This window comes from Sinocyclocheilus anshuiensis, unplaced genomic scaffold (genome assembly GCF_001515605.1).
Source record: "Sinocyclocheilus anshuiensis isolate Anshui unplaced genomic scaffold, SAMN03320099.WGS_v1.1 scaffold63, whole genome shotgun sequence".
In the NCBI taxonomy this organism is placed as follows: domain Eukaryota; kingdom Metazoa; phylum Chordata; class Actinopteri; order Cypriniformes; family Cyprinidae; genus Sinocyclocheilus; species Sinocyclocheilus anshuiensis.
In genome coordinates this window covers 784,141-804,664 of record NW_015552625.1, presented here as the reverse complement: position 1 = coordinate 804,664, position 20,524 = coordinate 784,141, and the positions used below count along the sequence as shown (strand labels likewise).

Below are 20,524 nucleotides of genomic sequence, written 5' to 3'. Positions count from 1 at the left end.
GAGACATGCAAAAAATGTAACTGTAACCACTGTCATGTCCATTTTTACTGGGTCTCTCTCAGGAGGCATTTTGAACAATACTTTGAATGACATTTATATGCAGAGAGAGAGAGAAAGATGTTTGTTTGTTTTTTTGCGCATGTGTCTGATCTTTGTCATTTACTTTAGCCCAACCTGTTTCAGTTAAATGCTTGTTAGTTCCACTGGGGCTGAAACCAGATTGTAATTGCTGTTGGTGATTCACTGCTGTATGTACATAACAGACAGAGCGAGGGAATGATCTCACTTCTTGATCACAACAAACACAGCTACATACAGACAGGTTTTTGTTTTGTTTTTACGATCTGCTTCTGCTTGTACATATTTTTAAAACTCTGTGGATGTTCAGCAAGACCATTTGTACTCCCTGGCGATGAAATGTAAGTCTTCATTTCAGAATTGTTTTGATTTTTCAGTTGATATTTGGTTTATGGTAATTAATTTGAGTGGCACATAGAGACTTGAGGAAACTGCCCAATTTATATGAACTGAATGTACGACTACATCATTAATTTAGAAATTGTATAATGAAGCTGTTTTTGTTTTGCCCCTCTTTTTATGTATAACTGCATCAACCATAAAGGACTTACTTGCACATCTGTCTTTGTCAGGTTTTAGGGTTAATTTACAGAGACAATAATCATCGTCAGCGAAAAAGCAACGGAGAAAGAGAAATACGCCTATATTAAAATAAGATGTCTGCTTTCCTCTCAGAATACATCAAATTTATAGCACTTTACTTCAAGAGTAAAGATGTCATGGTCTTCAATGGCCTCATTGGTTTAGGAACAGTGGTTGGTCAGACAGCATACAACATCTTAGCTTTCAACTGTCCATGTTTACCAAAGAAGAATTACCTGTATGGCCTGGCTGCCATTGGTGTACCAGCCCTGGCTTTCTTTGTTATTGGGGTGATGCTCAATCGAAATACCTGGGACGTTGTGTCAGAGTGTCGGACCAGAAGATTCAGGAAATTTTCAGTTACTGCTGCTTTTGCTCTGCTGGGCTCCATTGTGGGCAGAGCAGTCGTTGCCCCTGTCACCTGGACTGTAATTTCCCTCCTGAGAGGAGAGGCGTATGTCTGTGCTTTCAGTGAGTTCATGAACCCCTCATCTTTGGACAACTTCTTTTTAACTACACCTGGTCCAGAGATCATGGCCCGGTTTCCATGTAAAGATGTACCTGCTCTATTTATGAACTACTCAGGAGAGGTTGAACGCAAGCTAAAGTATGAATCCCAGGTACTTATCATTTTTCATAGTGTTGTTACTGTCCCTAATTGCATCAACACTTCTGATATGTACAAACTTCATTTTTTCCCTTCTTCATCTAGCTTTTGGGCTGGTTGCTGGTGGGAATCATCTCTCTCGCTGTCTTTCTGCTCCTCTGTCTGAAAAACTGCTGCTCTCCGCTTGGCTACCATCAGGAGGCGTACTGGTCTCAGTACTGCTCCAGCGAACAAGCTCTTTTCCAGCGTACAGCTGAAGTACATGCGAAATACCATGCGGCTGAAAATGTCAAGCGTTTCTTTGGCTTTGTGGCCTTGGAAAATCAGGAGAAGCAGCTTCTAGAAGACTGCAAGGGAATCAAGAGCGTCATTCCTAGACTGGAGTGGAACCGCGTCACTGGGGTTTACATGTACAGAGAGAGTGATAACACTCCCATCTACAGCCGCTTAAACAAATGGACCATGTATACAACTGAACATGACTGTTAAGAAATTGACATTTTATTCTTTGAGTCTGACAAATTAGTGTCTAATTAATGAATAATACTACACACCCAAAAACTAATATCTTTGGAATCAAGAAACACCCAAGAAATGTGTGCCACTCAGACCATAAAGGAAAAAAAAAGTTACATAACAAATAATTGTTATGTACAGTAAATAAAATACAAAAAGCTTGTGATTATTTTTATTTCTAGTGCAAATATGTTGTTTTTTAAAGAAATCAGATCATTCTTCTGAGAAAAAAAATAATGTTTAATATTCATATAATAAATGTTATCTATTTTGAATATCAATGTTAGAAGCACAAAGCTAAATGATTAAAATAATAATGTAAAAAAAATAATTAAAAACTAAATAGCAAACAAAGAAACAATATTTCTGGACAATGCTACATTGAGTCTTGTTAAAGGCTGTATTGATGATGGCTGTTGGATCATTCAAATCTGCAACCTTTCAAAAATCAGCTCAGTCTTCTGTGCCACAATCCACAAATTTGGCTTTTTTTCTAAACAGACATCAAGTTGAATGTCAAAACATAGTCTATGCATTGCTGAGATGGCCACTGTTGCTGTTAAAGGCAAGGTGTTTTAAATTGTCAAATGGATATTTTGTCAGACATAATTTCAGTTTTGGTGAAGATTTGCAGGAGGAATTCTACAAAAATGTGTCAGTTTTACAGTATAGTGTACAATTTGCTTTGCTATACTGGACATTGAGACCCACAATATTATGGACATTGAATTATAAAAGAAATATAAAAATATTTTTCTGAAATTATTTACATTTAGATCAGGGTTGAATTGGCAATCTGGCTTTTTTTTTTTTTTGGCTCATAATGGCTTTAACCGTGGAAATATTACGAAGTTTATAAACAGGGCCTTAACAGAGGCCAGAGAATGTGAATAGATGCGCTAGCAGAGAAAACACTACAGGCACAGGAAGATCACTGTCCGCAAAGCTGGAAATGTTCGAAGAAAATCCTAAATATTGAATTGGGGGTGGGGGCTAATATGAATGTATCTTTGAGAAGAGCTGACTGTCTTCAGAAAAGTTTTGATTGCATTTTCTTATCATCTTACATCCGTATAATGCACATTATTGTAGTGTTCATAAGCACAGCGCTGCTTTGTTAACAGTGGTAAAACAATTTGCTTTGTTTACAACAGCTAAATGCTATATCGCTGCTGTTCCATAAGCGCCACCTGCTGGCAGAGAGAGAATTAGCATTTTTTTTACTTTCACCAAGCTAAAGACCATTGTGTTTGCTTTAAATGTTGAAATTACACAATCAAATTTATATAACTGCTCATGAATTTTTGTTTGGATTGTGATTAAAATTCAGTGGTTGCCTCTAACATAGATACGTAGGCTATATACATATCTATGGTCTTTAATTTCATTTTTTATATTTTTCAACCTTTAATTACAGCCTGCCACAGTTAATTTCAAAATCTTTGCAATTTGGGTAGCACCAAATAATTCACTTACAGTTATAAGCTCAGCTGGATTTGCTCTAGACCAGGGGTGGCGAATGTCGGTCCTGGAGAGCCTGGACCGGACCGGAGTTCGCCACCCCTGCTCTAGACATTACATTTAGTGCCTTGAAGGCCTGTCTGAAACCAGTATTATTATAAGGTAGACAGTCATGCTAAAATATCTTGTAAAGTGACTAGCTTGAGATTGTATTCCAATCTGATAGCAGCAGTAGGCGTACTCAAAACAGAAATGTGACCCTGGACCACAAAACCAGTCATAAGGGTCAATTTTTCGAAATTGAATAAATAAGCTTTCCATTGATGTATGGTCTGTTAGGACAATATTTGGCCAAGATAAAACTATTTGAAAATCTGGAATCTGAGGGTGCAAAAAAAATCTAAATATTCAGGAAATCGCCTTTAAAGTTGTCCAAATGAAGTTCTTAGCAATGCATATTACTAATCAAAAATTAAGTTTTGATATATTTACGGTAGGAAATTTACAAAATATCTTTATGGAATATGATCTTTACTTAATATCCTAATGATTTTTGACATAAAAGAAAAATCTATAATTTTGACCCATACAATGTATTTTTGGCTATTGCTACAAATAAACCCATGCTACTTATGACTGGTTTTGTGGTCCAGGGTCACAATCTTACAATGGATTCATGGATTTACCCCTGATTTACCAAAATTGCCTGTTAGAAGTAAAACCATGAAATAAAACCATGTTTTGGTTACTCCAAATGTTTGGTTTACATTTTAGAATTGTTGGGACAGATTTTGCGGGAAATTGGATACAAACATTCATTCGTGCAAGTCGAAGTCATATCCATAAAAAGAGAGTAGCTCCGACTACTCTGGTGCATGTAGGCCCTATGGTGTAAAGCTAAGAGTTTGTTGTCACAACGAGTGAGAAATATATATAATAATCATGACCATGATGAAACATGCAAAACAGCAAAAAAAAAAAAAAAAAAAGTAGGCTCGGCCTTTTTTAGACCTGGAGAGAACTGACCCATGGCTTGTTTCTTACCCAACAGGGAATTAATGTACAGAAAAAGTACTGTACATTAAATTTTGAGAGAAATTCTAATTATATACATAACCAATTAAGGCGTTTTTACTGTAGCATTTTGCGATTCTTTTTCCATTTTTAGTGCAACTAATTGTTTTTATGACTGGGAATGAAAATATTTGTTGTGAAGTATGAAGGAATATGTATGTGGCCAATATGTAGCTCCAAAATATACACCATACTGTAGTAAAAATAAAATAATACAAAAAACGCTAAATTTGTCACCGTAACACTTCTGTCACTTGAGCCTTAAGTGGTGAAAAAAATACGAAATGGGAGAAAAAATTTTTTTTACAAAACTTTTGTGTTAAACCATTATATAGAACAGAAAATGCTTAATTAAAGGGGTCATGAACTGAGAAATCAAAATTCACTTGATCATTTTAAATTAAAGAGATCATTGTACTATTAAAACAACCAGTAAGTTTCAAAACTCAAAATTTTCTTGTTAGTCTAAAAACAGCTTATATTGAAGCCAATCTGCCAAAACGGCAGGTTGTGGAATGTGCCTCTTTATGACATAATAGTGTGGCTAAATGAGAGAGGCGAACACACTACACAGAAATCAAACGATAAAGATGGCTCTGAAGACAACAGGACGCTGTACAGTGCTGTAAAGTTGTGGAAAAACACAGTCTTTGCATTGCCTTCCTTGTGATCCCAACGTTAGGAAAGAGTGGATGAACTTTATTTTTAATGAAGTTCAAGACAGAGTCAGTAGGAACTTGGTCCTTTGTTTACTTCATTTTATTGTGGATTTGTTTACAAGCAAGGCACAATTCGACGCAGGGCGCAAAATTCCTCCCATCCTGTATTTTTTCCACCAACATATCGGGCTCCGTAGTATTTTGACCCACAGTTGGAGTAAGTTATATTTTATATTATTTTAAAATCTATTTTTTAATTGTCATAACACTTAAGGACCAGAAAAAAAGCTTCAGTCTAGTCTATTTTTGAAGAGCCGTTTTGTGTTAACAAATGTTTGTTGCTAGTATACTACCAGTAATAATACCTTGTTTTCATCTTTGTTTTATCTCTTTTTTTTGGTTCCAACATGCAATATAACTATAGTGGGAACTAATTTACAAGACATGTTTTACTTAATGTGGGGAGGTGATTTGATTTATGACGTTGCCCAGCTTGTTTTAGTTAAATGCTCATATTTTCCACTGGGGCTGGAACCAGATGAAGTTCCTGCTGATGATTCAGTGCTGCATGCACACAACCGACTGAGCGAAGGAAAGACCTCACTACTTCAACACAACATGAGCTACCTACAGAAAACTCATTTGTTTTAAGGACTTCTGTTGCTGTCTGCATTTGTTTGTACATATTTGTAAAACTTTATGGCTGTTCAGGGAGACCATTTGCACCTCATTGCAATGGAATGTAAGTCTCTCCGTTTCTAAATGGTTTTTAGTTTCTAATTCGGGCTCAGTGTCGTGCTGAGACTTGCCCAAAGGGTCTTTGTTCAGAGAGCTTTTCTGCTTGAAATCGGTCTTTGAATTGAATGTTTATCTCATAATCTTCTGATTTGTACACATGCATATTTTTTTTATGTATCTACGTTTCTCTAGCTTTTAGAGTCTGTTTCTGCTTTTCTGTATGATGGTGTCAGATAACAAAGGAGGACTCTTCACTCTTCTGTCTTTGTCAGTGTTGTAGGTTTACTTTACAGAGACTCTCTGAAAGACTTTGTTTAATCTGCAGTAATTCACATTGAGAAAATCAGGACAAGATGGCTGCACTCATCTCAGAAAACTTCAAATTTGTCGCGCTCTTCTTCAAGAGTAAAGATGTCATGATCTTCAATGGCCTGATAGGTTTAGGGACAGTAGCCAGTCAGACAGCATACAATATTTTTGCATTTAACTGTCCATGTTCGCCAAAGAAGAATTACCTGTATGGCCTGGCAGCAATTGGTGTACCAGCTCTGGCTTTCTTTGTCATTGGGGTGATGCTCAATCGAAATACCTGGGACATTGTGTCAGAGTGCCGCACCAGAAAATGTCGGAAATTATCACTGTCTGCTGCTTTTGCTCTGTTGGGCTCCATTTTGGGGAGAGCAGTTGTTGCCCCCATCACTTGGTCAGTTATTTCCCTCCTGAGAGGAGAGGCGTATGTTTGTGCTTTAAGTGAGTTTGTAGACCCCTCTTCTTTGGATCATTTCCCTCCTACTACAAAGACTCCAGAGATCATGGCCAGGTTTCCGTGTAAGGATATACCTGCTCCATTTATGAACTACTCAAGAGTGATTGAACGCCAGCTAAAGTATGAATCCCAGGTATTTACCACTGCAATATAGTCTTGTTATAGTCCTTGATTAAATATACACTTCTAATATCATTGGGCATTTACTCAAATGTATGAAATGTATAACCTCCTCTTTTCTTCTTTTCTTTATCTAGTTGTTGGGCTGGTTGCTGTTGGGAATCATCTCTCTCGCTGTCTTTCTGCTCCTCTGTATGAAACACTGCTGCTCTACCCTTGGCTATCAGCAGGAGGCGTACTGGACCCAGTATCGTTCCAACGAACAAGATCTTTTCCAGCGTACGGCTGAAGTACATTCTAAATACCATGCGGCTGAATGTGTCAAGAACTTCTTTGGCTTTGTGGCCTTGGAAAATCAGGAGAAGCAGCTTCTAGAAGACTGCAAGGGAATCAAGAGCGTCATTCCCAGAATGGAGTGGAACCGCGTCACTGGGGTTTACATGTACAGAGAGAGTGATAACACTCCCATCTACAGCCGCTTAAACAAATGGGACATGTATACAAAAGAGAACAACTGTTAGGTGAATGAAAAACATTTTGTGCGTTCTGTTTTAAATATCCATTTTATACATTCAGAATTTTTCATTTGTTGTTGTTGTTCCTTCATGGTAAACATGCTTGAGTATTATGTTGATATTTGTCACTGAAGGCTGTAATTCAGAGTGTTCAGTTTCTTCCTTTTTTAAGGATAATATGATCTGTTTTAGCTTAGTAGAGAGGAGATTGGCAGCTTAAATGGTCATATATTGATAACACACAATTAACTATTTAGCATCTGTTTTAAGAGACATGATGTACTCTCAGGTTAAGATGACCTGTTGTTACACTTTGCTAAGCAATAAAGTGCATCTGACAAATTAGTGTCTAATGAATTAATAATAATGCACACTAAAACATATTTGCTATAACAAAACACAATGAAAAGTATGCTTTTCCATAAAGATGGAAAAAAACTGTTCAAATGATGTTATTAACTACTAATGACATGTAATTTATGTCATTTAAGAGAGTTAGCAGATGCTCTTCTGCAGAATGACCTACAAAAGTGCATTAGCATCATCACATATGAAACCATTGTGATGAACAGATGGCAAGCACGCATTTGTAATGCTATCTACAATTAAAGAAATGCTTCCTGTACAAATACAAACAAGTGAAAAAATATACTAAAATGTATTTGAAATACATTTATTTCATGCTAAGTATACTACAAATACATTTACATATTTATATACTTAATAAAAATACCCTGCAGTACCATTTTGGCATACTAAACTGGTATACTACATTATACTATATATAATATATTACTTTTTTACTAGAGGAAAAAACCTGCTAAGGCAAATGCAGATACAGCCTACACTCTTAAAAATAAAGGTTCTTTAGTGGCATCTATGGTTCCATGACGAACCATTAACATTAACTTCTCATTGCACATTAGGTTCTTTGTAGTGGAAAAAAAAATCTTTATATTAAAATGTTAATCACAGTAAGAACAAAATGGTTCTATTAAGAACTGTTTCAACTGCCTTGAAAGCTAGAACGGTGTTTTGAACTTGATTTGTGCAGGGATAGGAAGCCATGGAGGGGGCGCAGCAGAGATGCGACATGGGAGTACTTGAAGGTTGAATATCAGCCGGACTGCAGCATTCTGCATGAGCTGCAGAGGTTTGATTGCACACATTGGGAGGTTGGCCAAGAGTCATTGCAGTAGCTGAGACAATAGCAGGTTGGGGCCTATACCACAGGTATGTTTTGCAGGAGGAATCTGCACGATATGACTGTTGTTAGTATGGAGGTTGCAGTTGACAGCAAATGTTTTGCAGGAGGAATCTGCACGATATGACTGTTGTTAGTATGGAGGTTGCAGTTGACAGCAAATGTTTTGCAGGAGGAATCTGCACGATATGACTGTTGTTAGTATGGAGGTTGCAGTTGACAGCAAATGTTTTGCAGGAGGAATCTGCACGATATGACTGTTGTTAGTATGGAGGTTGCAGCTGACAGCTCATTGTCCAGTGTGACACCAAGGTTCTTGGCTTTCTGTATGGGTGAGATGGTCGAGTTGTCTATTGAAATGACAAGGTCTTGGCAAGGGTGTTTCTTGGCTTGAAGGAACAACAGCTTGGTTTTTGATGATTTCAGCTTCAAATGATGGGCATTCATCCAGGCAGAGATGATTGCCAAGCATGCAGTGATATGTGAGGGTACCTGGTTGTCAGAGGATAGGAAAAGAGAGGATCAATAGAGCATTTTTTAAATAAAATTGCCAGTTTAACAGAAGCCATGAGAGGTGATCACATGGTAATTGATTTGGTGTACAGGGAAAATACTGATCTGTGTTCAGTGGGGTTGTTGATGAGGTGAAGTGAATCCTTTCATGATATTTGATCATGGGCCCAGTTAACTGAAGCTAAGAAAGATTTGTTGGTTCACAGTTGCTGGGTTTACATCCAGTGCATTAGAAGCAAATTTACCAATTAAATTCTTAAATGTGCATCAAAAAGCTCACGTGACTGCAAAATTTGCTCAGAGAAGAGAAGAAAATAAAAGATTTTATTTTCATATGTTTAAGAAATATTCCTGGCTGAATTTAGTTCGTTAGTTAACCACAAGGTGTAAACAATATGTTAACATGATTTTTTGAAAATTGCTTATTGCTATTCTGTGTAACGTTACATCAATTTTTGCAACTTTGTTGACATGACAATGCATTGCCATAAACAAAAAACCTTTAAGCACAAATAATACTCAAAACCAAAGAATTTCTAAGAAGAATTCAGTTAATTCTTTAAATGAATAGTAATTGAAGTAGTTTCGTAAAATTACAAGCTTCACATTTCTTTTAAATTATCCAAACATTTGCCCCGTTTCACTTTAATTGTGAAAAAGGGTAAAAATGCCTTGACACTTTTAACACTTTTTTTTATTAAAGACAACAAGGCCAAACATTTTTGTCAGTCAACATTATGCCACAAATGCTATCGATTGAGCTGAACTTGACATCTTCAGGGAGATTTTGCAAAAACACCTTTTACGTAACACACTGATATTGTGCAACATGAATCACCAGTTGCATATTTCCTGTCTGTACATGAGTTGATCTCTTGACTAAAACTGTGTAATTAGCTGTGTTTTGTTTATTTGTTTGTTTTGTTATTTATTTATTTTTGCAGTGACGAAATTACTGGCGTCACTGCTTCTGTGACATGTTCTTTTTTCATTTTTTTGCAACACAGTAGGGTTGCTCTCAGAGTATCCTTAGATTCTATTCTATTCTATATTTTCCCTCTTGCTTCACACTCTCACTGTTTTCCCTCTGTAGTCTCTTACTGTTTTGGTGACTGCCAGTCAAGCAAAGTGAATCAACCCTCATTCCCCTCCCAGCCTTGTCTTACACAGACTCATCAGGGAGAGTCTGACTCGGCCTGCCTGTCTGCTCGCCTGGCCACTGTCACCTCCTAATAGCCTTCAGCTGGAGAGAAGTAGGATGAAGAGAGAGAGCACAGGATAGAAAGGGAGAGGGGGAGAGTGAGGAGGGGGCGGGTGAAAGGAGAGCTGTGATCCAGACAGCGAATCACATGAGCCGAGATCTGTTTACAAACTGAGCAGGAGAGAAGTCATCGGCACCATTACGTGGAGGCAGGGCTGCTGGAAAAGGCGACAGGAAACGCACAGGAATCTCATCACTTTGTCTGGAAAATGCATTTTATCCTTTGTGTCTTTGCAGCGGAGAAGCCAGACCAGATGGTGTGAGGAAGACACAGCTTTGAATGGGCTGCATTCACAAGCTCTCGCTCTGACGGCTGTGTGCCACCACTCTTCCTCTTCCTTTGTTACCGGGGAAAACGCTTGATTGTAGCGTGAGGGTGATAATCTTGAGCGAGAAGACTAGAGGAAAGTGGCTGACGGCAAGAAGGGGTGAGCCTTGTGACAATGTTTTGAAGATAGACAAAGAAATCTGTGACTCTTTGTAATGTACATTGTCTCTCTCACTGTTTTGTTATCGTGACTCTACAGAGAGGTAAAAAAATGAAAAAAGCCAGTGACAACAACTTCACGTCAAGCAGAGGTAGATAGTGATCCATTGTCGATGTCAAAGACACATTGCGAATCTTTCAGATTCTGTGCTGCCGTTTGGTTTGGATCATGATGCTGGAAAAAAAGAGCACATGGTGTTCTTTTAACTTGCCTGTGGTTGAACAAAACATTTTATATACCAAGAAGTAGGTGTTGATATTTGTTCCCGTGTTGACACAGGTTTCAACAATGACTGACTTGGCTTTGTAAATGTTTCAACACAAAGAAAACAAAATCACCCTGCCTTCCTCCATACGCCAGTGAGGAGCTGGTGGGTGATCATAATGTGTTAACCAGAGGCGCTGAAGATTCAAAGCCGTGTTTTTGTGGTAGGAGTTTTGGGTGTGTAAAACTTGTATTATTCATCTGGTTTTGAGTGAGGGGATTGGCCCACTTCTTTGGCCGGGTTTCAACACTGTCTCCTTGGACACAAGTTACTGGATCGTTTGGTATAGCGGAGCAAGCACCTATCCAGTGGTGTAACGGTGAGTATGAATCATAACCCCTTCCTCCTCTTCCCTTAATTTCTAGTGGCTACATAATCTGGACAGCTCCATAACCATGTGTTATTCACAGAGCCCCTGACCCTCCCACTGGCTTTCTATCAATGTTTAGCTAAAATCCTCCTTATATTACTTCCACCCCCTCCACCTGAAAACCCAAGCCTTTTTACCTTTCCCCTGATTGGCACACTCTCTTCCAAGACCTGAACTTGTGAGACACACTATGTGTCTGTATCTATTGTGTGGTTGTTTGGCAGTGTTCGACCCTGAGGTCACTTATTATTGTTTTACCCCCAAATGGTGCTTCCTGCCTGGGTTGTTGAGGCCTTCACATTTCTTGCCTCCCCCTCAACCCCTCACAGAAAGACCAGATGGTGGCTTTATGGCAGAAAGGGTGCACCACTAGTGTTTGTCTTTCTGCACAGACAATTGGCCAGGCTTCACTCTCGTTGCCAAACGCTCTCTTGCTCTTTCTTTTGAAAATGCAAATCTCTATACAGTAAGAAAATTAATGGTTTAATGGTTGAATGATATTAAATTCATTACTTGCATTTAAAAGGCTTAAAATTCCGAAACAGTATTTACAACACTAAATACTGTTTAAATCATTGTCACCCCATTAGGAACTACTGGCCCTCAAGCACCATTTATTTCTGTTTTCAGTTGTAGTTGATTGATATAGCTAAATCTTAGCATCTTTTTACCTTTTCTTTAACTCCACTTTCAAAAAGGAGCACTGACATGTTTATTGCACTAAATAAATACCGTTTTAATTTATTAAAGCATACTGAAGAGCATATGTATAGCATATATATAACAACAGCATTCTTTTTCTACTGTTGTGTGTGTGTGTGTGTGTGTGTGTGTGTGTCTATATATATATATATATATATATATATATGGAGCGTTTCTTGTCTGCTTTTGTTTCAATCGGCAGACACAGTGCAATGAAGTGTGGATGTCTATTCTTTATGCTAACAGTGTTTGGGTCTATGGCAGTCTGAAAATACTGACCATCATGCTACAGAAAACATTTATATTTTGTCAGAGAGCCCAGAGCAATATTCTTTCTACCAAATTATAGAGGCAACTGATTCGTTTTGGATTCAAAGATGACCGTTTCACTCCCAGATACTAAAAGCCTTGCAACATCATGCTGACTGGTTTTGTGTTGCTATTTACTTGTATTGCCTTAGGATATAGGTTAAACCATTGTTGTCTAAATAATGTTCACTGCTCTGAAAATTCTCCAATGTGTGATGAAATAGCTTGAACCCGAAAGTCAACATGGTACACTTAACAAGGACTTTTGGAGGACTTCTACAAGACTTGATTAAGTAAATAAACCGCTAGCTAGCTAAATAAAAACACAAGATGACAGGTTTTTTTCCATCACAACAAAGACAAAGATATAGTATGGTTACATCAAACTTCCTGCAATACACTGCATGACAATTCAGTTGAATTTTGTATGTGCACATTAACAGCCGTATTTTGCTGTGATTTAAAAATTACATTGCAATCTATTTTAAACTGTACAGTAAATAATGAACTTTAAAACATAAGCTATTGCACTTATCTGTTGAACACATCATCCGACACCACTGTTACATCTCTTGTTTTTGTTTTAAAAGATGTATTACAGTGAAAAGTTCATGCTGCTCAGCGAGGTCCAACAATGAGAGCAGTGTTACATGGAGTTGAGAAACACGAGGACAGTCCGCAGGCTCACAGTATGCAATATGCATGCAGGGGACACTGAGAAGTGTACACATGAGAATCACAGTGATGTGTGTTGTCTTTCAAGGGTCTGACAAAAAGAAATATGTGACCCACTCGTATAACAGATTCATGATGTATGAGTTCCCCAACTTCTTTGGGGAAGTCGTGGCCTAATGGTTAGAGAGTCGGACTCGTAACCCAAAGGTTGCGGGTTTCATACCGAGTCTCGTAAAGGGATTGTAGGTGGGGGGAGTGAATGTACAGCGATCTCTCCCACCTTCAATACCACGACTGAGGTGCCCTTGAGCAAGTCACCGAACCCCCACCTGCTCCCCGGGCGCCGCAGCAAAAAATGGCTGCCCACTGCTCCGGGTGTGTGTTCACGGTGTGTGTGTTCACTGCTGTGTGTGTGCACTTTGGATGGGATAAATTCAGAGCACTAATTCCAAGTATGGGTCACCATACTTGGCCACATGTCATGTCACTTCACTTTTTTAATAAACAACGTCTATGCTTTTATTCCATTTCAATTGTGTATTCATTTCACTGATTAAAAAAAAGGATGAGCAAAAATAAATCCCAAGCAGTCTTGAGCTCTCGTGACTCTCACTAACAAATATTGTTGACAAAAATCATGGTTTTGTTTGTTCTCTTGCAGCATGCCTATGTGACTCAGATTAACAGATTACAGACAAGTTCTGCAAAATGACCACAGACATCACCGGTCGTCTTCCACTCAATTTCTATGTCATCATTCTTGGGATTGGCCTCTTCATCTTCATGTTGAGCATGATCTTCTGTTGCTACCTGTTCAGGTATCTTAAACTATATAGCAGTTACAATGAAAGTGCTGTGGATATTTACACAAAATGAAGATAAATAGCTGTATTAAGCATCACATAGCAACTGTATTTATGTAGCATTTTATTTCATAGACAATGGTAATTTATAGTCCTTTCCATAGGCATTATAAAGAAAGTAAAAATATAATAAAAGTCCATTTCAAATTATGAAACAGGAAAAACAGAAATTATGAAATTCTTATCAAACTGCTGTAGTGAAAGAATGTGAAGGAAAACAGATAATTTTTTTAATGTATGTAATGCTACATTTTTATATTTCACAGATTGAGGCGACAGGGCACACAAGAACAATATGGATATAATGAGGTAATTTATAATATACACACACACACACACACATATATACAGTATATATATATATACATACACGCACATGCATATACTATTTATATATATTATTATTCATATAATATTTTCTTCTTACAGGTCATTCTAAAAGGTCCAGGGAAAAAATTGAGTCTTCTTGGAGTAAGAAACTGCCAAAACTATACCTTTAGTTCACCCAAACGTAAAACTCTGACATTTCTATAACGTTACTCACCCTCATGTCATTTCAAACCTGTATGACTTACTTTCTTCCGTAGAACACAAAACAATTTAGGCTGAATATCCAAGCTGATTTTTCCCCCTTATTTAATAAATGTAAAACAGGACTATCCATCAACTCTCATATTCCTTATATGAAAAAAGCAGCTTGAACATTCTGCTGCATAATTTATTTATTTTTTTGTTCCAGCAAGGTTTGGGATGACAGAGTGAGTAAGAATGCTTTTTTAGCTAACTATCTACATTATTGTATTAACAACGTTTGGAGCTATCACAATTGTTTAAATTATAAAATATAAATAATTAAATAACATATAAATAAATTAGAAAATTAGACAGTCTCTGGCTGTCTCTGTTTTTTTCATCCATTCTCGTTCACTCTGCAGCAGACCTGTGCAGTTTGCCTGGAAGAGTTTCGGAGCCGGGATGAACTAGGGGTTTGCCCATGTTCTCATGCGTTTCACAAAAAGTAAGATCTTTTACCATCTTGTCACATTTCTCATTATGTTTCTGTATTCTGAAATTAAAACATTAGGATGCTGTAAACACTGATTGATGCTTTACAATGTGAACATTTAAAACAACACATTCCTTCAAAAACATTCAAGCATGTACATTCCTGACACACAGAATATTGATAGAGGCACTAAAACAAGAACCACACATTAAGCTGTCAAGTCACTGCAACTTAAATATGAGTATTAGCCTTGAATAACACCTGTCAGATTTTCGTTATTCAAAAACATCCTGCAGTTTCAGCCTGTCATCTTGTGACTTGGCCATAAAGCACTTGAATCTATAGATAGCTGATGCATAACAAAACCGTCTCTCCTCTTTTCACTTTGTCTCCTGCTCAGGTGTCTGGTGAAGTGGCTGGAAATTCGCAGCGTCTGCCCCATGTGCAACAAGCCCATCTGCAGGCTCCAGCCAGATCCTCCGCAGGGGGCCGAGGGACCCCAGAACCTTCTGGAGGTGTGACAGAAGAGGGACGTCGCTGCTCAGAGATAGTCAGGCTCTCATACACCTAAGAACAGCGTTAAAAAACACCACACTACTGGGGCGGGCGGGCGGACTAGTCCCAAATACACAACAATCGCCCCTGTCCACCAATCACCAGGTTTCTCCTGCATAGATGGGGGGAGGGAGGGGAAGCGGGATTTTCCCAGTGCAACTGAACTGATGTGCCGTATTCTTGGCCATAATGTAGCTTGCAGCAAGATAAATTGATGCCTTGTGGACTCCAAACAGACAAATATTCAGACCAGGACAGTTGCACAAATCATGAGGTCTGAGTTGACACTGTGGAATATGTGTGAATTTACAGAAGTCCTCCTCTAAGAGAGACTGTGGTCACTATTACTACCATAAAGAGTCATGTTTAGGAAGGCCTAGTTACAGAATCCAAAGTGAGGAGCAGCTCAGTGACCTGAGTCCTGACCTTAAGGATCAGTGAGCTCATCGGATTATACTCTTGCCAATATTTTAACGTTTGACACTCATAAATGTGTTTGTTTAGAGTCACGGAAGTGTTCTGAGTGCTAAAGGGAGCTCATGGTCTTGATGAGAACCCACGCTGTAATTCAGAATAGGATGAAATTTGGCCTAATTTGAGTTAAGGTGGATGTTTTGTACTGTACATTTCTCTCAATAAAATGTAAAGTTTCTGTGATGGAACCAGTTTTTGTGTTCATTCACTATGTAAAATCATTTAAATTTCCATAAATAGATAACTTATTTACTTTAGAACACCAAGGAATAGCAATATTAGCAATTTATTGTTAGCAATAAATTGCAAATGACTCATTTGAAGATATGATCAACATGTTTAAATGAAGTCTATGTATATAACGTATATGTATATGTATATTGTATATATACACACACACACACACACACACACACACACACACACTATTGTTAAAAAATGTGGGGTAAGATTTTTTTAATGAAATCAATACTTTATTTAGCAAGGATGCTTATTAAATAGAACAAAAGTGGCTGTTAATGCAATTATGTTATAAAAGATTTCTGTTGTAAATAAATACTGTTCTTTCTTTTAAACTTCATATTCATCAAATAATCCTGAAAAAAATGTAGCACTGTTTCCAAAAAATAATAACCAGCATGACATTGATAACAAAAATGCAAAAAAGATTACGCAGTTATGCAAATAAGCATATTACAATTATTTCTGAAGGATCATGTGACACTGAAGAGTAATGGCTGCTGAAAATTCAGCTTTGTCATCACAAGAATAAATTTTTAAAATATAGTAAATTAGAAAACTTTTATTATGAATTTAATAATATTTCACAGTATTACTGTTTTTTACTGCATTTTTTGATCAAACAAGTAATGCTTTGGTGAGCCTATAAGAGACTTCTTTCAAAAACATTTAAAAATATCTGTTCATATATGACAATTGGTCGTATTCAGAGGGAACAGTACTACACTGAAGATACCTTTCTAACCCTAGAAATGACCCGTTGGTGTAACCTAATGTTGTCAGGTTGATTCGGCATTTTACTGTGTACATTTCCCTTTAAATCCCATCCTCCATGACTCAAAGCAAAGCAACTAATAGGAACTCATAACTTAATTCTCTTGTTTGAATTGCTCTGAATTTCATATTTGTTGTGCTTATTCTTAGTCCAATAGTCTACAAAACACAGTGATGTCAGTCTTGTTATTCTAAAAGCTACACTGATGAGCTTCCATAATCTTTCTGACCCATTGTGAACTTGCTAGAAGCAGCTGAGGAACACAGGGAGATTTTCTCTGAGTGATGGACAAAGGGGGGGGAATAATATTTCTGAGCTGTACAGACTGACTTAACATATGGTGAATATCTGTTACTTGAGGATATCTGACACTTTGCCAAGATAAAATAGTGCTTCTGAAAGTGGCCACTAAAAGTGATAATATGCACAAGACTAACTTCACAGCTATGTCAAGACATTAGCATTTTATATGCATAATTACTGGCTTTGCTTTATGGACTGTAAGCACACATTAGTTTGTACTTACGATGCTATGATTTACACTAGCTAGATCAGTGAGCTAACTGCATGTTACAGTGACTCACACATCTGTGAAACCCTTTCTGGTGCTCAAACTGAACACTGAACACTGTGAGTCCCTCTGACTGGCTGTGGATATTCAAAATAGAACCTTCTCCTCTCTGCATAAATACTTAAGAGGGGCTTTTTATCTCAACAAGGAGGAAATGAAGGAATGTACGTCACTAAGTGATTCAATTAGATCTTGTTTGTGTAGTAAAATGAATTAAAGCAAATTAAAACAAATTACCTTTAGTAACAGATGGTGTACTTGCGTGTTTTCTTGGGCGTACATCACTCTTTGTTTTCATTTGCTTACGACGTTTTACAATTAAAAGCAGCGAAGATGCATTCACAAACGCTGAAAAGAGTAAACTGAGCACCACCTGCAGGTCAGAATCATGTCTGACAATATATTCAGTCAGCAAACCTTCATCAAATTTCTAAAGCATTTATAAAAAATAAAAAAAGACCTGTAGAAATATATGGAAAGAATGAAAAATCAGACAGAAAATTAAGTATTTTTTTGTGTTTATTTTTAGAAGGAACCAATCTTCTGAACAAAAAGAAATGAGAATCAATTTTTTTTTCTAAAAAATAACTTTCACAATAACCACAAAACGATTAGCCGATCTACAAAACCACAAAACAATCTATGTCACTCAGGTACTGATATAGCCTAATTACAACATAACATGAAAACAGTTACTGTACGACAAAAAGAATGTTGCCACAAAACTGGTAAATTTGTATTTCTTATGTCATCCAAAACAAACAAAACTAAAGAAGCCCCGTTCGCTGTTTGAAGAAGATCCTAATGTTTTAGTGACCTTGGTAGTTTGCGGTGTTTTTATATGGCCGGTAGATGGCGATATTTATCATAAAGTAATTTAAACAGACTGCAGCATAACTAACACGTATAAGAAGGACTATCGCTTATCAATATCCACATTTTAGGTAAAACCTAATCGCTAATCGAGTATTTCTTTTATATGGCCGGTAGATGGCGATATTTATCATAAAGTAATTTAAACAGACTGCAGCATAACTAACACGAATAAGAAGGACTATCGCTTATCAATATCCACATTTTAGGTAAAACCTAATCGCTAATCGAGTATTTTCACAGATTATGTATTAAGTCTATTTTATATTAAGTATTTTTTAGTGTCTTGAGCCAAGTGAGATGCTGTAATCTCAAACCTCTCAGCTGCATTGCTGCATCCCAATTTTTAACAGCGAAATTTACTGGGTTGCATAGTGGGAAGTATTAAATCAGATGAAAATTTAAAAGAAGGAAGTAACAAATTATGTAAGAATATGCATTGTGTTTTATCTGACAGCAGGACCATAGGGGGCCATGATGCTGGGAGCCAACACCAGTTCACAGGGATTGCCAAATATTTTAATTCATACACCATTACAGGAAGAAGGAATGTGAGTATTTATTAATTAGTGCGTTGCAGATTATTGATACAGCTGTATGTTCAATATCCCGCATATAGTCTAACACTTCTCTGGAAATTGCTGTATTTTAAAACCAACAAGTTTCCTTATACAAATCTGTAAACTACTGTATATGTAGTGGTGGTTTGTAAACAAAGTCCAGTTATTTTGTATGTCACTGCCAGCATACATAGCATACTTAAAATATATTTTGGTTCCAGTGTGTTCTGGCCACTTACGCTGGCATTGCTGTCATTTTTCTGTACTTCAAACTGAAACCTAAGAAAAAGAAGGCAGATGCTGCAAAGTGATAATGAAAATTATTTGTGAGTAGCCAAATACAATTACACACAAATACATACACACATATAATTACAAATTATATATACAGTACATACACATTACACATACCCATTTTTGTAACCAAGCAGCTTGCTTGTATAATTAGTTATGATAATAATTATAAATTATTAACTAAATGTGTCCATTTTGTTTAATGACAAAAGTTATGTAGTTTTTTTCATTTGTTTCTCTCCAGGTTCTTTGCTGTTGTTATTATTATGCAGTGCATATCTTTATTAAAAAAAAGCAATATCTGAATGTTAAAGCAACAACAACTCTGTAACACTGTTATGATTAAACAGTGCTGCTAAAGCAACAGTTTTTTGCCTTTTTTGCATTTTATGAAATCTGAAACATATTTCAGATTATTTAAATCTGTTAATATGTACATTGCATCAAATGAATATACAATACATATAAAAAAAGAAAACAACGTGCATATGTAATATTACATTTATTTTACATTTATATATTTATAGATTCTTTTGTCTAACTGACTAGCTACAATAAGACGTTGCTTCATTGACCAGTTAAGATTAAACATAGCTAGAAGGGAAAAAAGGTTCAAATAGGCATGAAATTACAAGCACCTTGCTTGACCTAATTACAGTGACTAGCCTCATCTCACCAGATGGCCTATTTTGACGGTGTTGGTGGGGTGGGGGTGAAATTCTCATCTTCTGTGGGGGTGAGTGTTTACACAATATGCCTCACTTTTCTGAATGACCTCATTGGTCAATATGATTTTCTATAAATTTGATCAAAACATATCTTTAAATGTCTGTGTTTGAAGTCTGCAAACCTCAAACTGTTCTCCAGATAGTGTAACTTAGCTTAGCATTGTCTTCTTCTCAGTGGTTGTTTGTTTGATAGGTTATTAAATGAACACAACAGTTTATACTCATAGCTCAGAGGTCATAATGTCATACAGATGAATTTTTGGAAGAGCATACTGATAAACTTAATAATATTAGTTTTCATCAGCAGACTCATTCTCTGTTTTAGGCCTGTGGTTTGGCTGTTAAGTAGGAGTTTAATCATCGCAATAGATTGTCACTTTTCCTTGTGTTTGGAGGATTACACATTCGATTTTTAAGAACATTTTCTCCTTTGGAATCAATGGTAACTGCTTCACGCTTTAAATGAAAATCAGATTAAGCTGTTAAACTGATAATAGACCTTCTCACTTTCCCCTCTTCAAGACTGAGTAAATCTTTAATCTGCTCAACACTGTCTCAAAGTTACAGGACTAGCTTGTAACATATGGCCTTTTTGCATAGGACAGCCTCCGTCTCCAGACAAGCCCATCATGTGAATAAGTGAAAAACAAGGCTGTTCTACATGTCTGGACCAAGCCCTTTA

The 20,524-nt window shown here is 37.0% G+C and overlaps 3 protein-coding genes across 7 annotated transcripts; all 3 read left to right on the top strand.

Moving 5' to 3' along the window:
* The first annotated feature begins 734 nt into the window (after nt 1-734).
* LOC107666357 (calcium homeostasis modulator protein 2) lies at nt 735-1,756 on the top strand. The gene is made up of 2 exons (XM_016457619.1): nt 735-1,280; nt 1,373-1,756. The coding sequence occupies exons 1-2, from the start codon at nt 735-737 to the stop codon at nt 1,754-1,756; spliced, it is 930 nt and encodes a 309-aa protein (XP_016313105.1).
* A 3,398-nt stretch (nt 1,757-5,154) lies between these two features.
* On the top strand, nt 5,155-7,450 carry calhm2.1 (calcium homeostasis modulator family member 2, tandem duplicate 1). Of its 2 annotated transcripts, XM_016457654.1 has the most exons (4): nt 5,155-5,194; nt 5,420-5,719; nt 5,988-6,614; nt 6,739-7,450. In XM_016457654.1, exons 3-4 carry the CDS (start codon nt 6,069-6,071, stop codon nt 7,120-7,122), a joined length of 930 nt encoding a protein of 309 aa, XP_016313140.1. In that variant the 5' UTR covers nt 5,155-5,194; nt 5,420-5,719; nt 5,988-6,068; the 3' UTR covers nt 7,123-7,450. The 2 variants fall into 2 exon arrangements, with proteins under 2 accessions (XP_016313140.1, XP_016313141.1); XM_016457655.1 differs by having other exon boundaries at nt 5,516-6,614.
* A 2,550-nt stretch (nt 7,451-10,000) lies between these two features.
* On the top strand, nt 10,001-15,983 carry LOC107666536 (RING finger protein 122). 4 transcript variants are annotated; one of them, XM_016457924.1, is made up of 7 exons: nt 10,001-10,522; nt 10,622-11,166; nt 13,565-13,721; nt 14,033-14,075; nt 14,196-14,237; nt 14,702-14,784; nt 15,173-15,983. In XM_016457924.1, exons 3-7 carry the CDS (start codon nt 13,612-13,614, stop codon nt 15,291-15,293), a joined length of 399 nt encoding a protein of 132 aa, XP_016313410.1. In that variant the 5' UTR covers nt 10,001-10,522; nt 10,622-11,166; nt 13,565-13,611; the 3' UTR covers nt 15,294-15,983. The 4 variants fall into 4 exon arrangements, with proteins under 4 accessions (XP_016313410.1, XP_016313411.1, XP_016313412.1 ...); XM_016457925.1 differs by having other exon boundaries at nt 10,001-10,673; nt 11,059-11,166; XM_016457926.1 differs by lacking the exon at nt 10,622-11,166.
* The last annotated feature ends 4,541 nt before the right edge of the window (nt 15,984-20,524 follow it).

Excerpts from the sequence above, each read along its gene's own strand:
- LOC107666357 (XM_016457619.1), top strand. The coding sequence starts at position 735 with ATGTCTGCTTTCCTCTCAGAATACATCAAATTTATAGCACTTTACTTC. Across the intron at positions 1,281-1,372 it reads AGCTAAAGTATGAATCCCAG|CTTTTGGGCTGGTTGCTGGT; the intron begins GTACTTATCATT and ends TTCTTCATCTAG.
- calhm2.1 (XM_016457655.1), top strand. The coding sequence starts at position 6,069 with ATGGCTGCACTCATCTCAGAAAACTTCAAATTTGTCGCGCTCTTCTTC. Across the intron at positions 6,615-6,738 it reads AGCTAAAGTATGAATCCCAG|TTGTTGGGCTGGTTGCTGTT; the intron begins GTATTTACCACT and ends TTCTTTATCTAG.
- LOC107666536 (XM_016457926.1), top strand. The coding sequence starts at position 13,612 with ATGACCACAGACATCACCGGTCGTCTTCCACTCAATTTCTATGTCATC. Across the intron at positions 14,076-14,195 it reads AACAATATGGATATAATGAG|GTCATTCTAAAAGGTCCAGG; the intron begins GTAATTTATAAT and ends TTCTTCTTACAG. Across the intron at positions 14,238-14,701 it reads AAAAATTGAGTCTTCTTGGA|CAGACCTGTGCAGTTTGCCT; the intron begins GTAAGAAACTGC and ends TTCACTCTGCAG.